Genomic DNA, 15,143 nt, shown 5'->3' with positions numbered 1-15,143 from the left:
TTGGTGGCTTGATTCCAACGCATGTCTGAGAAAGTGCAGTCAGCTAGCTGATTATCTCTCACCGTTTTCCCTCATCCCAGCCCATAAATGTTGGTTAATCTCACTGGGTCCGACAAAGGGCTAAAACGATTTCACTGAGACAGAGCTGGCCATTGTGGCAGGCAGTAAACATTGCTGGAGACACCAAGGTAAGCCCAGGATCAGGCCCTGGAGATGGAGAGGTGTCCCTGGGTCCTATGAAGTTAGATGTCATTAATCCCTCCAGCCTGAGTTCAGATGGATGCTCCTGGCAGCAGGGTAGTGGCCCAGGGCCACGAGTCACATCTCCTGGCTCTGGAGGCCTCTCCCTGAATCCTTCCAGCCGTCCCCTTGGCCAGAGTGGTCACTGCAGGCCGCAGGCATGCTCACCAGGGGGCAATGTGCCCATCGGCATTTGGCCCCTTGGCCTATTACTGGACAGTTCGATTTAACCTGACAAGAGCTTACAGAGCAGTTATTATGTGGTTGGGCCACTGGTCCACCGGCCACTAGAAACACAGGGCAGATCAGAGGGTCGTGGGAGGAGGGAATTGGTGTTTGTGAGTCACATAGTAGGTCAACCTCCTGATCAAGATCCACTTCCTCTCTGCCTTCTCTCCATCCCTCTTCTTTTCCCCTGTTCTCCCCCTTCCCCTTCCTTATACCTTCTCCCTCTCATTTCCATTCACCCTCTCCCCATCTCTGCTTCTCATCTGTATTTTCTTTTCCCACATGGGCTGTCATCTCACTCTCTGCTTTTCTAGGCATCTTTATCTCTTTCTCTCCATATGCAACTCTCTGCCGTTCTCTTTCCTTCTCATCCTCTCTCTCTCTCTCTGTCTTTTCACCTCCATCTCTCTGTCCACTGCTTTTCTCCCCATCTCTTAATTGCATCCAGTAACAAAGGGTGAGAGTTCCATAGGAATCTTGCTCTCAAATAACATTCTTTCAAAAATACACTTAATGAACACCATGACCGTGAATTGCAGGGTGGTCTCCCCCGTGCCCCCAGATTGATAATCCATTCTTTGTTAATGACTCTAAAGGCCTAACAAAAACACTATTTTCCAGTTTGGGGGGACTCTGTTGGCCAGCCCACTGGAAACCCACAAAGGTGAACTTTACGTATTTTCCAGTGGGGTGTAAGTCCCGGAACAGTCTTGTCTTCAGGACCGTGAGCTGGAGTGGGGGGAGCCCAGTGCCTGCAGCTCAGGCTGGTTTGTGGAGCAGAGTCTCATGCCGACCCTAAGCCTGCTCCCTGTGGCCCGGCCTCTTGGCCCAGGCATTTTGCTTTTCCAAGTCTCTGTTTCCCCATCGAGTAAATGGCTTAGTGCTCAGCCTACCGGATCCTCTTGAGGGGAGGAGGATGCAGTCATTGAGATACAGGCCCGTCACTGTGCCCTACACAGGGGCTGTGGAGGACTCAGAATCCCATCTCTGCCACACAGGTGCTCAGGGCCCTGGGGGGCTCTGTCACGTGGTCCCCACTCTTCCACCTGGAAGCTGCCCTGGAGGGTCCACGGGAGGCCCCGGGCCTGGCACAGAGCAGCAGCGCAGCGCTTGCTGGGGTCACAGCCTGGGTGTGGGAGGTCCCAGTTCTGTCTCCATTTCCCTCCTGACTCATGATGTGACCTTACACCAGTGATTTCATTTCTACCTTTTCCCATTTCCTCTTCTATCAAATAGGGATAATCATATGCGATAAAGTGCTCAGAGAGGTAATTGCGATGTTAAATCAAGCCATTATTATTCCATGCTGGCTTTTTAAATAAAAATGCTTGCTGCTCCTCAGAGCCCTCCGACTACAATGTAGAAATATCAAGAGGAGGTAAGAAGGCCAGCAGTCCTTTCCCTTTCAAGGAACTCTGGGCCCCTGGTGAAGAAAGGGTCTACAGTGTGTTGGCCTTTAAATGGTGCCGTCCAGGGGGTTCTTATGGAACCGCTGCCGGGAGGTGATACACACCCATTGACAGGTGAGAAGACTGAGGCTAGGAGAGGGGGTGATCCCCCTCTGATTTCCCCAAGAAAATCAGCTTCCAAACTGTTAGAATAATTAGAATGATGAAATGGTTATAAACGTAACAAAAGCAGGGGTCAGCAAACTTTTTCTGTAAAGGACCAGATAGTAAATATTTTGGGCGTTCCGGGCCCTGTGGTCCCCGTTTCAACACTCAGCTGTGCTCTTGTCGCATGAAAGCAGCCAAGACACTATGTAAACAAATGGGACGGGTGTTGTATGAATCAGCGTTCTGCAGAGAAACAGAAACAATGGGATGTGTACATATAAAGATTGGGTCCAAGGATTGGATCACGTGATTATGAGAGGCACCCTCCTCCGGCACCAGCCTATCTCACCGGGCTGTCATGATGTGCCTCTAGGTAGTGGCTGAGGAAATGCTTCCTAAACCTGCAGGTGGGGAGGTTTTTCTCTGGGGGGCCTTAGGAGGCTCCTTCACCATAGGCCACCAGGCCCCCCACCCTGGCCCCTCCCCGGGGTCTGCGCACTGACTCACTGCCCCTGGAGCTCACCCAGCAGGCTCCCTTCCGTATCCTACACAGAGATCAACAGCAAAGTTCCTTTTCTCCTGGCTCTTCCCAAGTCAGGGGCCATGAGCCAGCAGGGCTATCTCTCATGTACAGCTTCCAAGCTAATCCCTACAGCAAAGGGGAAAACTCTCCGCCCCGGGACTCATCTGACGTTGCTCAATAATTTGTTTATCCTACGCAGGGAAGGAAACAGGATGGCTTAGGAAAACCTCAGGGCTGATGTGTCTCTGTTAGAGATTGGGTAGATCCATTTGGAGGCCTAACTCTCCCACTTACAAGCCAAGTGGACTTGAGCAAGCAACTTCTCCTCTCCCAGCCTCAGTCTTGTCCCTGTACAATGGGTATGAAAACATTCACCTCTGGGTGTCTGTTGTTGTGAGGGTTAGAATAATACGTGTAAAGCGGTAACACACAGCCTGGCACGGAGGAGGCTCTGTTATTGGATTGATGTGACCATGGATACAGAGCCCTCAGCCCCAGCCTGCAGTAGGCCCTCCACACAGTTAATTCATTCAACTTCTTTTGCTTCCTCTCGGTTGCAGGCCCTATATTATCACTCCTTTTTGCCTCTTTCTTTTCCCATCTCCTGTAGCCCAAGTAAGGTTGGAATGGAGTCTTCATACTCCTGTCTGTTTCCTTCTCTCTGCCCCCCCGACCCCAATGCCTTCTGTCTTTCTGGGTCTCCCCCTCTTCTTGGCCCTCCAGCGCTCGCTCTCTCTCCTCTGCCTCTGTGTCTCCACTTTAGTCTCTCTTCCTCCCTCTCTCCCTCTGTCTCTCCCTGCTCTGCCTGTCTTTGACTGGTTTTCACTTCCCCCTGTCCCTCTCCCACCACCACCCCCTTATTTCACTCTCTTGGTCTGGTTTCCCCTTCCCTCCTGTCTCCCCTTTCCTATCTGCCTCTTCTCTTTCCTCCCCTCACCCACTCCATGGTTTCATTAACATTTGCCAATTTCTTTAGCAGGTGTTGGTTTTAGATGCCCTGCAGACCTGTGAGATTTCTCTGGGGGCACAAAAGTATGAGCCAGAAAAATTCAAATGGGCCTCCTGAGAGGTCCAGGGTTGCCTGGTTATTCACTCAACACACGCGTGTGGAGCTCTTGTTCCTGTTCTAACCTTGCATTCGGCGCTAGGGACACGAGTCATTCAGTCATTCATTCATCAATCACTCAAACTTCCTTAGTTTTCCCATCACATTAGAATGAAATGCAAGCTCCACCTTGGCCTGCAAGGGCTGACACCATCCGGCCTCTGCCCACGTCTCCTCCCTTATGCTCCCTCATCCCCCTGGCCTCCTTGTCATCCTCAAACACACATACTCTTTCACCTCAGGGACTCTGCACTTACAAAGTCCGAGCTGGCGGGAGACTCAGAAAGAGGCAATTACGTGATAGACAGAGAGCTGTGAGCGCTCAAAAGAGGAGCCTAATCCGGACAAGATTCCTGAAGGAGGCCACCGAGACTGAGTTTTGAAGAACAATGAGAGTTAGCCAGGTCAGAGGGAGAGCGGAGTGGATGGGCGGCATGCGAAAGGTGCTCCATGTGCAAAAGTTTGGGGCAATGGGGCACAGGGGGCATTCGTTGTAGAACTGTGGGTGGTTTGGTCAGGTCCAGGTCAGACGGAGCTCACATCCAGTCTGGGTGCTGTGCCCTTGCTGGGATTCCTTGTTCAGATGATGTAACCTCTCTGTGCCTCCATTTCCTCACTGCAGAATGGGGAGACTATCAGTCCCAGCCTTTGGGGGCTGTTACGAGGACCCCTTACATTGAGATATGAACAGGTCTCAGCACAGGGCCGTGCACACAGTGAGCCAGGTCGATGGCAGCTCTTCTCGGCAGGAGAGCCCTGGAGGGCCAGGCTGGGGGGGATGGAGAACCCAGACGCAGGGCAGGGTGCAGTCACACTGTCATTCAGGACTGTCCTCTGGCTGCTGTGTGGAGGGTGTCTCAGGGGCAAAATTGGAGGCGGCTCTGGAGCCAGGAGGGAGGAGCTGGAGGCTGGGGAGGGGGTGCATTGAAGGGACTGGGGCTGTACCGGATGCTTAGGAAGGTGGGCTTTGGGGCGCTGGAGCCAGACTGCCTGCGGGCAAATCCCAGCTTTGTCGCTTACTAGCTCTAGAGTCTTTGCAGGTGTCTTATCTCAGTTTCCTCATCTGTGAAGTGGGCATGACAACAGTACCCACTCCACACAGTTGCCATGAGTGTAAATGAGTTCATTCATGAGAATCACTCAGAACAGCCTGAGTGCTCACCAACCATCAGATCAGCTGGAACTATCATTATTAGATATAAAGGAAATGGATGAAAAGAAAGGATGCTGACACTGTATTTGCCTGGGACAACGAGATCTCAAATCGAGCTTCCTACCGTAGCAGCCAAGCTGTGCGGGAAGCTTTCGGCCGGGAGTTAGAGGGTGGTGATGCTGCGCCTCCCCAGGGGATGAGCAAGACCTTGCTGACCTTGTACCAGCCCAGCCCAGCCATTGCTGATAGGAGAGGAAACATGAGCTGCCGGCTTTGCATCTGCACATAAATGGCGCAGCTCACTGGCCTGGAACCCAAATCCGCTCAGCAGTTGATAGAGCATGAGAGAAACTTGAGGAAGGAGAGGGGCATGGGATGGACACAGGTCCACCTCCCCGAGGTTTCTTCTCTGAGCTTCTCTGCTTAGGGGAGCAGACCTAGCCCAGCCTCAAGAGAGGCAGACAAGCCTTTAATTGCTGTGTGACCTCAGGAGATTCACCAGTCCTCTCTGAGCACCAGCTTTCTCGTCTACCAAGTGGGGATAATGATGTCCACCTCTCACAGATGGCAGGTGGATTGAGAATAATATATAAGTAACAACTCTGTGCATGGGGCCTTCTGGGCCTCACGGAGGGTTCAGCTGCTAGTGAATCAAAGTGGTTCTAGAAATTGTAGTCATTATGGGCACATGTGTGGGGAGTCAAACAGAATGAGCCTGCACACCAGCTTCACCACTCACCGGGGGGCACGGGGAATTCACTGAACCGAAAGTGCCCTCCTCAACGGGGAGGAAGGAATGAGATGACAGACGCAGGGGCTCAGTCAAGGCCTGAAGTACAGTAGGGGCTCCATCAATGGCGGCTGGGCTCCTCGTCAGGCATGCTTTGGAGGGGAACTTACTGCGTGCTCTGAGACTAGCTCTGGGCTATGGCATGGGGCCCTGGGGCCATGGGTGGAGTCTTCTAACCCCCCTCAACACCTGAGGAAACAGGGCAGTGTGCAGGAAGGGGAACTGGGAGAGGGGAGGGAGGACAGCCATACCTGAGAGCAGCGATGGAGGCTGCAGACTACAGGGACCAGGGTGGGAAGAGCGTGGCAGCCATGCCCGGGGTGGTGTCTCGGGGAAACTGCCCATTTCCAGTTGGGAGTTCTTCACTGTGCTCCCATTTGACAGCTTTGCATCTTGATATTTGGTTTATAAGGAGCTAACTATGAAAGGGACAGCTTTTAATAGACTCTTTGTGAAGCATTAATTCATCTGCCTAGGATTTATTGAGGGCCTACTATATGCTGGTCAGGTTTGTGGGTGCTGGTTACAGTGGGACTATGCCAGTTAGGGTCTGTGCCCACAGGGAGCTAATATTCTAGTGGGGAGACGATAATAAACAACAACAACGACAAGCATCAAACGGCAGGACAGTCTGAGGTTGTAAGTGTTCCGATGCAAACAAAGCACGGGGATGCGAGAGAGACCCAGTAAGCTGTGCTAAACGCAGGGGTCAGCAAGTGCCTCCCTGGTGATGTGACACTGAATTCATTCAGTTACAAGAAGGAGTGAGCCATGTGGAAATCTGAGGCCACAGTACCACAGACGGAGAAACAGGAAGTGCAAAGGTCCTGAGGTAGGGGCAAGCCTGGCATGTTTGAGGAACACAGAGAAAGTATTTCAGAGATGAAAACAAGACACAGCTCCTGCCTTCATGGAACCAAAGTCTGAAGACTCACATAGGTAATTACCAAGTATTGGACTATTTTAATGGAGGGGGCAGTAGTTTCTGGGATAATACAAAGGAGGAACATCACTTCCAGCCTAGGAGATCAGGGAAAGCTGCCTGGAGGAGGTGATATCTACTCTAGGACCTAAACAATAGGCAACAGAAGAGGAGAGCAGGGTTTTCCAGGAAGAGGGACTAGCATGTGCAAAGGGCCAGAGGTGGGACAGGCGCTGATCCATTCATTAGGGGAATTACAGGTAGCTGGATGTGGTCGGAACCCAGAGCTGAAGACTTGGGTGTAGGGATGGAATTGAGAGTGTCCCTGACATTTAGGAGAAGGACCAGACCTGACCCAGCCCAGTGGGTCTGATCCCAGCATTGATATGCTGAGAAAGGCATTTCAAGGTGGGCAGGAGGGACCAGAGAAGGAAGTGGAGGCGGGGGGCCAGCATGGAGACAGGTGAAGGTGGAGCTATGGCTGGGGTAAGGAGAAGTGCTGGGGTGGGAAAGGTCCACAGCAGAAAGGACTGAGCTGGGGACAGCTTGGGGAGCAGGGGATAAGGGAAGGGGATGGAAGCCTCGGAGAACACAGAAAAGCAGATAGCCACGTGTCTACTGGCTGCGTGCATGGTCAGAGTGGGTTTTGATGCCTCACAGATCTTTGTCCACTTCCTAGCTGTGGGAGCAATCACTTCCCCTCTCTGAGCCTCAACTTTCCCATCTGTTTAATAGCACAACCCACGTTGTGCAGATTGAATGTGAACACGTAGGAAAGCTCCTAGCACATTGCAGGCACTCAGCGCATGTTAGTTCCCTTCCTTGACCATTGGCCTTGGGTACCCACTGCTCCTCCCTGGGCCTATGTTGTCTTGACTGTCCCATTGGAACAAGAACGGTTGCCTTGCAGTGCAGCGCTGCCAGCAGGAGTTGGCTTTGCAGGCTCAGGACACACCCCACAGAGTAGGCAATCACAGATTTCGTTTCCTCTTTCTCCCTCTCCAGCAGGAAGAGCCAAGACAGAATGGCGTGGCAGGGGCTGGTGCTGGCAGCTTGCCTCCTTGCGCTCCCCTCCGCCACAGCAGACTGCCTGTCCCGGTGCTCCTTGTGTGTTGTGAAGACCCAGGATGGGCCCAAACCCATCAACCCCCTGGTGAGTTTCAGGCAAGGCTCCTCGATGGTCCTGGGGCCTGTGCATGGAAGGGACCATCTGTGTGTGGATCCCAGAGAGGGAAGGTAGCAGGCCTGGGCAGCTGTGAGCCTGTCCTATAGACTCATCCCACCTGTGCAAGGCATGTCCTGCTGTGGTCAGCCTGGGTGCCAGGGACTTTGTTTTCCAGCCTCCTGTCCCCACCCCAGACCTTACCACCATGGGCTCACTCAGGTTTGGGACCGAAGCTCAGGTTTCCAGGGAGCCTGTTGCCTGGTAACAAGGAGTGTCATTTATGAGGTGGTGCTGACTTTGGGAGTCAGCAGCCCTAGATGAACTTTTCAGAGCTTCTCACCACCAGGCTGATAGGCACCTCCAAATCTAGTCACTCGCAGGGAAGGAGATCTTTTCACCACCCCTAGATGCCAGGATCTGGTTGTCAGGATCCAAGCCTGACTCCTCTCCTGGGGCTTTAGCAGCTCTTGGCTGGCCTTGCTGGCTTTACTTTGAGTCAAACTTCTCCCTGTGCCTCTCCCATGACAGCAGACAAGCTAGAGTAGAGGTACAAGGGTGTGGTGGACAGAATGTGAGCTTTGGTTCTGCCAATTTCTAGTTCCATGACCCTGGAAACCCCTCTCTGAGCCTTAGTTTCCTCATCTGCAAAATGGGGGTGATTCCATGAACTGAGGATGCAAAGTATTAAATATACAATTCTAGCCACTCTTTACTAGGATGCACACAGTGCACAGGTGCTGCCCATATATGATCTCAGAAGAGGCCAGTGGTTAAACATGATGACTCATGGCATTAGAACCTGGGTCCAAGTTCCAGTACTGTCTAGTATTGTCATTGTGGTCATCGTCATCATCATCATCATCATGTTTGACGCCTCCCTACTGCTATGAAGTAGATACTATCATCCCTCTAGGTTTGATGAACCCTTAGACATCCCCTCATATGTGTTCTTTCCACCATTCTGCATTGCTTCTGTCCCTCTCTATAAAGTGTTCGCAGCATCCTTCACACCTAGGAAAGGTTGGGAGAACCAACTATTCCCTCTGGAGTCAGAAGTGGAAGATTATGGGTGAGCACAGCAGAGTGCTATGGGAAGATCTTATTTCCAATTTTGGCAATGTCACCTGTAGCCATGCCCTTGGGAAAGCTGTTTCACCTCTCCACGTCTGTTTCTTCATCCTCCACAGGAGCACAAAGTCACCTACCTCTGTGCACCACTGGCAGCGTTAAAGTGGGCAGCCTGGGGCTTAGTAATGTTTTTTTAATTTTCTCAGACACCGGACAGGGGACTCTCTGGGGCAGGGGCTTGTAGTTTGACAGTTTGATGGTGGTGGTATTACCACTGTGGTCTTTTGGGGTCTTTTGCAGATTTGCTCCCTGGAATGCCAGGCCACCCTGCAGCCCGCTGAGGAGTGGGAGAGGTGCCAGGGCCTTCTGTCTTTCCTCACTCCCTTCACCCTCGGGCTTAATGGCAAGGGAGACTTGGAGAGCAAGGCAGCTTTGGAAGAGCCCTACAGTGAGCTGGCAAAGCACGCGGGGCCCTTCTTGAAGGAGCTGGAGAAAAACAGGTTCCTTCTCAGCACCCCAGCAGAGGAGAATGATCTGAGCAGCAGCCTGGCGGAGAAGCTCAGGGGTCTCTCTGGCAGGCTGGGGGAGGAAGCAGAGTCTGAGCTGATGGGGGGGGCCCAGCCGAATGATGGTGCCATGGAGGCTGGAACACTGGATTCCGATGAGGAGGACCCCAAGGAGCAGGTGAAACGTTACGGGGGCTTTTTGCGCAAATACCCCAAAAGGAGCTCAGAGGTGGCTGGAGATGGGGATGGGGATGGGGACGGGGACAAGGTGGGCCACGAGGACCTGTACAAACGCTATGGGGGATTCTTACGACGCATCCGTCCCAAGCTCAAGTGGGACAACCAGAAGCGCTATGGCGGTTTTCTCCGGCGCCAGTTCAAGGTGGTTACTCGGTCTCAGGAAGACCCCAATGCCTATTATGAAGAGCTTTTTGATGTGTAAACACCTCTCCATCGTGGAGTTGAGTCAGGAGCTTCCCGTAATGCCCTTCCAGATTGGAGTGAACGCATTCATTTGCCCCTGTAGCCCCCATCCCTACGCTCATTTCAGCATTGTCTATAAGACATCCAAACCTAGCCTGCCTCTCTTCTGCCTGGGTGCAGTGTTTGTCTGGGTCAGTGAGGAGGGAGGATGGAGGTTCCCCTCTCCAATAGGCTTAGCACTTGGCTCCGACCCTACACCTCTAAAACTACTACCAGCAGCAGCTTTTGGTATCAATCCCATTCATGTGACTCTCCAATTCCAGGAATCCAGACTGACCTCTTGATCCCTCTGGATCTATGATCAGGCATTCTGATCAATGCCCCTCTCAGAAGAAAAATGAGCATTCCCCCTCTCATGCAGATATATTCATTTATATAGTATATGCATGTATCATAAAACATACAAAAGGTAGAAATTTAAAACAAGAGAGATAAATAAAAATCCTAACATTTTATTCTCAGACCTCAAAAGATCTCCCTACAATGGAGACCATGCTTTAGGTAAAAAGCTTAAACATTGCCTTTTATTGGAGCAGGTATTCCTACACTAGAGAGTTTGGGTTCCTAGTGGGTTAAATGTTCAGTCATTGTACTCTGAGTTCACATTGTTTAGAAACACACCTTTTGAAGAACCCCGTTCCTGGACTCCAGTCCATGTTGGTACCCTGGACAGCGTCCAACTTCTCACAGGAGAGGAAGGGAGTGAAAATCCCTTTCCGAAAAGGTTAATGAGAGCAGCTCGCCTTCTGAATGCTGAAATGATAAAGGGGTTGGGGGGAGCGAGGCAAACCAATTTGTTCTGTGCAACAGACTCAAAATGTGGACCAGTTCCCTCATCCGTCATTAAACAAATTAAACTGATCGGTATCACACTCCAACCCCAGGATGAACTGACGCTGAGTCAAGTTGATGAGGTTAAGCACAACCATGTTCTTGAGTAGCTGAATCCGCCTCCAAGAGTCCAAGCCATCTGGACAATATGCATTGGGCCTTGGGTAAGGGAATCCAGAAGCAACAGCTAGAAAGAGGAAGAGGCCCTCTTTAGCTCCCATGGTGATTCTTTCCTCTTAATGCCTCAGAATAAAACTAGAAAGAGGAATGAAATGATTAAGTGCTTGAGGACAAATGAGTTCCCTTGATTCAAATAACCCAGAAGCAGAGGCAGGGACCTTAATCTAAGTTCTCTTCTCTGTCTCTCTGCCTTTCTCTGTCTCTGTCTGTCTCTCAAATCTCTCAATCTCTCTCTCCCTCCTTCCCTCCCTTTCTCTCTTTCTCTCTCTCTCTCTTGTCCCCAGGCACTGTGGTTTGGTTTGTGGATCCAGCAAGATGGTCTGGATGGGGAGGAAAAGAACTCGAGTTTGGTTATTTTGTATAAGATGCTACTGAGCACACCTCTTCATGCACAACCCTCACCTCCCATGATGTTCTGAAATGTATAGATTGTTTTCCAGTTACTTTGTGTGCTTTTCAATACCCCATTTTTGCAATTTACTTGGAATTTCCTTAGTCCTTAGCAAGCCTGTGTTATTTCCAACTCCTCCAGTACAATAAATAAAAGAAAGATGCTGATGACTTGGACCGTGTTTGTGTGTGTGTGTGTGTGTGTGTGTGTGTGTGTGCATGCGCGCGCTCACCTTAGTCCCCAAGAGTGATAAGACCTTTTGCAGAAAAGAGTGCTGGGGAATGAAAAAATATATATATACACATACACACACACATTCAAGTTAGAAAACTAAATGTAGGATAACAGGAAGAGCACAAACTTAGAGTGCCACAGCCCTAAAGTTTGTTGAAAAGTTGAAAATCTGTTTGACCTTGGGTAAGTCATTTGACCTCTCTGAGCCTTTGTTCCCTCCTCTGTAGAATAAAGATGAACAATGCCAATTTTGTAAGGTGGCTGTGAGGGTTAGGTGTGATCAAATATGCAAAGCTCCTAGGACATAGTGGGCACTCAGTAAATGAGAGTTTTCTTTTTTTTTTTTTTTCTCAGAGCATGATTATGTCCAGAGTTCATTATGCTTTGTGAGCACTTTGAACATTCTGTACTTTATTTTTTATTTATTTTATTATTTATGGCTGTGTTGGGTCTTCATTTCTGTGTGAGGGCTTTCTCCAGTTGTGGCAAGTGGGGGCCACTCTTCATCGCGGTGCGCGGGCCTTTCACTGTCGCGGCCTCTCTTGCTGTGGAGCACAGGCTCCAGACGCGCAGGCTCAGTAGTTGTGGCTCACGGGCCTAGTTGCTCCGCGGCATATGGGATCTTCCCAGACCAGGGCTCGAACCCGTGTCCCCTGCACTGGCAGGCAGATTCTCAACCACTGCGCCACCAGGGAAGCCCGAGAGTTTTCTTTTTTACATTGTCTTAAGGAACAGTGACAAAGCTCAAGCATCCAGCAACACAGTTGGGAAAGGAAAGAGGGGTGCTGTCTCCTATGCTGGCTGACCAGGCAGGAGGGAGAAATGTTTCCAGACAAGGGGGAGTGTGCTAGAGATGAAGAATACTCTAGAGAATGGGTGGCACAGTGTCCTTTACTAAAATGACATCTTTCTTTAAATGGCATAGATGTCTTTAAGTAGGGCTAGAAGATTCAGTGGCTACAGACCTCATGGCTTCCACTTGGACACTGGTTTTCTTAGTGACTTCATAGAAAATACGGAGTCAGGGAGATCTCATTCATTCCCTCATTCATTCAACAAAGTAATTGAAAGCCTTTTGCCAGGTGCTGGAGGTACAGGAAAATAAGATGGATAAGGTCTCAGCACTTATGGAATTTATAGCCTAGTGGGGGAGACAGAAAAAAAACAAGTAAACAAATATAAATATACAATTAAAAATAAATTGAAATTTAAATGAAATTTAAAATATTGGTAATTGTTGTAAAGGAAACAATTGGGATTTGGTAATAATGGATAACAGGGGTAGGGAAGGAATCTCCCTAAGGTATTCAGGAAATCCTTCTCAAGGAATATTCCATTCTTGATAGTCATAGGATCATCAAGTTGGAAGGAACCTAAGGTTAGGATTATCTCCTCCAACCACCTACCCTGTGCCAAAATCGACACATTGATAAGAAATTTCAGTCTGCTCGAACACTTTCATTGACTTGGACTTTACTACATATTGCTACTCCTTAATGATTCCATACTGGAAAGTTCCATCTTTATCTTGGGTTAAAATTTAGGTTTCTGTCACTTTTACCCATTGGGTCCTGATCCTGCTGTCTGCTAGCCCAGGAGATTCTCTAAGGAAGACTTTTCTATTACTTGCAAACAAATGGCTCCTAACCATCTCAAATAGGTTAAAGGAGCAAAGGAAAACAAAAAAACTAAAAAGGGGAATTTGTTGGCTCACACAAAAGAAAGAGACAGGATCTTTAGCTTCAGGTACAGCTTGATCCAGGGGCTCAATAAGGACACCAGCACCTCTATTCTCCTCTGTGTTGGACATGCTTTTAAGACGGCTGACAGCAGCTCCAGGCTACACCAGGCAGGTTCAATTCTAGCATGCTATTCTCACAGCAAATCCCAACCAGAGTTTCACTGTACCTCATGGGCTCTAAATGGGTCAAATGTCCAATTCTGAGCTAACGCCCCTCATTACACACAGATTACTATGATGCTCTGATTGGTCAGAAATGAACCACATGATCACCACCTGAGCCAGAGTTGGATTCAACCCAACTCAAAGGAGCTGGAAGAGGAGTGGAAAAGGGGGTGCTTCTTGAGAGGAAAATTGGAGCATGGTTCCTAGTAGGAGAGCGAATGAATGCCAGCCCACCAAGCAGGATGGTCACCACCCTATTGAGTGAGGGTGGCTGGGTGGGGGCTAGGGCAAACTGGAGGGTGTGTACCAGGGGAATGTGGGCCTAGAGTAGCCAGATTTGATTTTTAAGACTGTAGAAATTTAGGCTGCAGTTTTTTTTTTCAATGTAGGCAAGTAATATTTTTTTAAAGTACTGAGCAGACCAAACAATAATGTGTTCAGGATGAGACACATTACTCTCACCACTACTTTGTGACTTTTTTTTCTTTTTTTTAACAAGAAACACTCCTCTTTTTGGTTTTAAAATTTTCTCCATATGCTATGGATTCTAGAATGCTATTGCTCTGGACTCCCTTTTTTGGACGAATTTCTCTTGGTCAAGGAGGGTTGTCCACATAAGGTGGAAAGAGTGTGGCCAGGGAGGGGTCACAGAGACCTGGGCTCAGATCCCACTTCCCTGGGTGGCTCTGGGCAGGCGACTGTGCTTCACTGAGCCTCAGTTTCCAATCTGTCAAATGGGGAGAAAAATATGGACTTCTCTGAACAGAGGTGAGGAGTTAGTAATGTAAAGTCTGTGACGCACCTCATGCACAGGGGTGTGTGACACTTGTTGCTGCCCCCTCTTGAGGGGCGGTGCCTCTGATTATGTTATTCCAGATGTCACCTGAGCAAGGCGCACACCTTGCTCAGAAAGGACAAAATTCTCCTGGGTAAGAAAAGGACATTAAAAATTAAAAAAAAAAAATCAAGTTATAGCCTACCTGCTGTAAAGTGTACTTAATCTTAAGTGTGCAGCTCAGTGGATTCTTACATATGTACACACTCGTGTGACCACCATTCAGATCACAATATAGAACATTTCTAGCATCCCAAAGGGGTGATCTTTTTTTATGAGCTGTTTGTGACGATGGAGAGCAAGCCAGAGGAAGAATTGGAATAAAGACATCACAGGCCCTGTGGAGTTCTTGTTCTTTGTCCATGTCACCAAGGCCACTAGGCAGTGATCACAGAACAGGCGTTGGTTAAGTGATGCCAACATCCCGGTAACCTTAAACGAGCGTGTTACTAATAAGCACCCAGTCTCCACGACAACGCCGTACACCATCTCCAGTGAGGAAAGTCTTGTCATAATGATCATGACAATCCTCATGATCCCTCGCATTTGGATCACCCTCCCCCACCCCAACTCCAAGCCCTTCACACAACGAGCCCAGCGATGAGGCTTGTCTATTAATTAAAGGCCGAAAAGCTGAAGACAACAAAATCCCCACGACAGTGTCAGGAACAATGGTGCCCTAATAGATATCATTTCGGCATTTCTGATTCATGTGCGGGGTCCCTGTCGTCTCCCATTATAGCAGTGGAGATTGATACCAAAGATCTGTAATTACTCTTACAATATGTGAGTTTGCACATGAGTTGCACTCCCACCCTATTTGTCTTGTAAGCCAAGCCCCATTATTCTTTGTCCCCGGGGCTCCCCTCCTCCTTAATCACCTTTGAGTTTTGCCATCTGAAAATACCCTCCCGTCTCACTCTTAACTCCTCACTACTCCCGGGTGGCTCCTGAGGGACCTGCCATGGTGCTGGGAGACTCAGGAGTGCTCTCCTGTCACTGGTAATATCCACGTGGCGTTTGAATT

The 15,143-nt window shown here is 49.6% G+C and overlaps 1 protein-coding gene across 5 annotated transcripts in view; it reads left to right on the top strand.

The window, feature by feature from the left end:
- PDYN (prodynorphin) overlaps positions 1-10,622 on the top strand; it is a 106,299-nt gene extending 95,677 nt beyond the window's left edge. For 4 of the 5 annotated variants that reach the window (XM_082428548.1, XM_082428546.1, XM_082428549.1 and 1 more), the window contains 2 exons: positions 7,523-7,670; positions 9,051-10,622. In XM_082428548.1, coding sequence (XP_082284674.1) covers positions 7,542-7,670; positions 9,051-9,698 — 777 coding nt within the window. In that variant the 5' untranslated portion in view covers positions 7,523-7,541 and the 3' untranslated portion in view covers positions 9,699-10,622. The remainder of the gene's footprint in view (positions 1-7,522; positions 7,671-9,050) is intronic. The other variant, XM_082428550.1, reaches the window with a different exon arrangement.
- Positions 10,623-15,143: the final 4,521 nt, after the last annotated feature.

The sequence above is a fragment of the Balaenoptera physalus genome (genome assembly GCF_965194825.1).
Source record: "Balaenoptera physalus genome assembly, chromosome: 16".
Classification (NCBI taxonomy): Eukaryota; Metazoa; Chordata; class Mammalia; order Artiodactyla; family Balaenopteridae; genus Balaenoptera; species Balaenoptera physalus.
The sequence above is the reverse complement of the archived record's forward strand: the minus strand, read 5'-3'. Positions and strand labels throughout refer to the sequence as shown.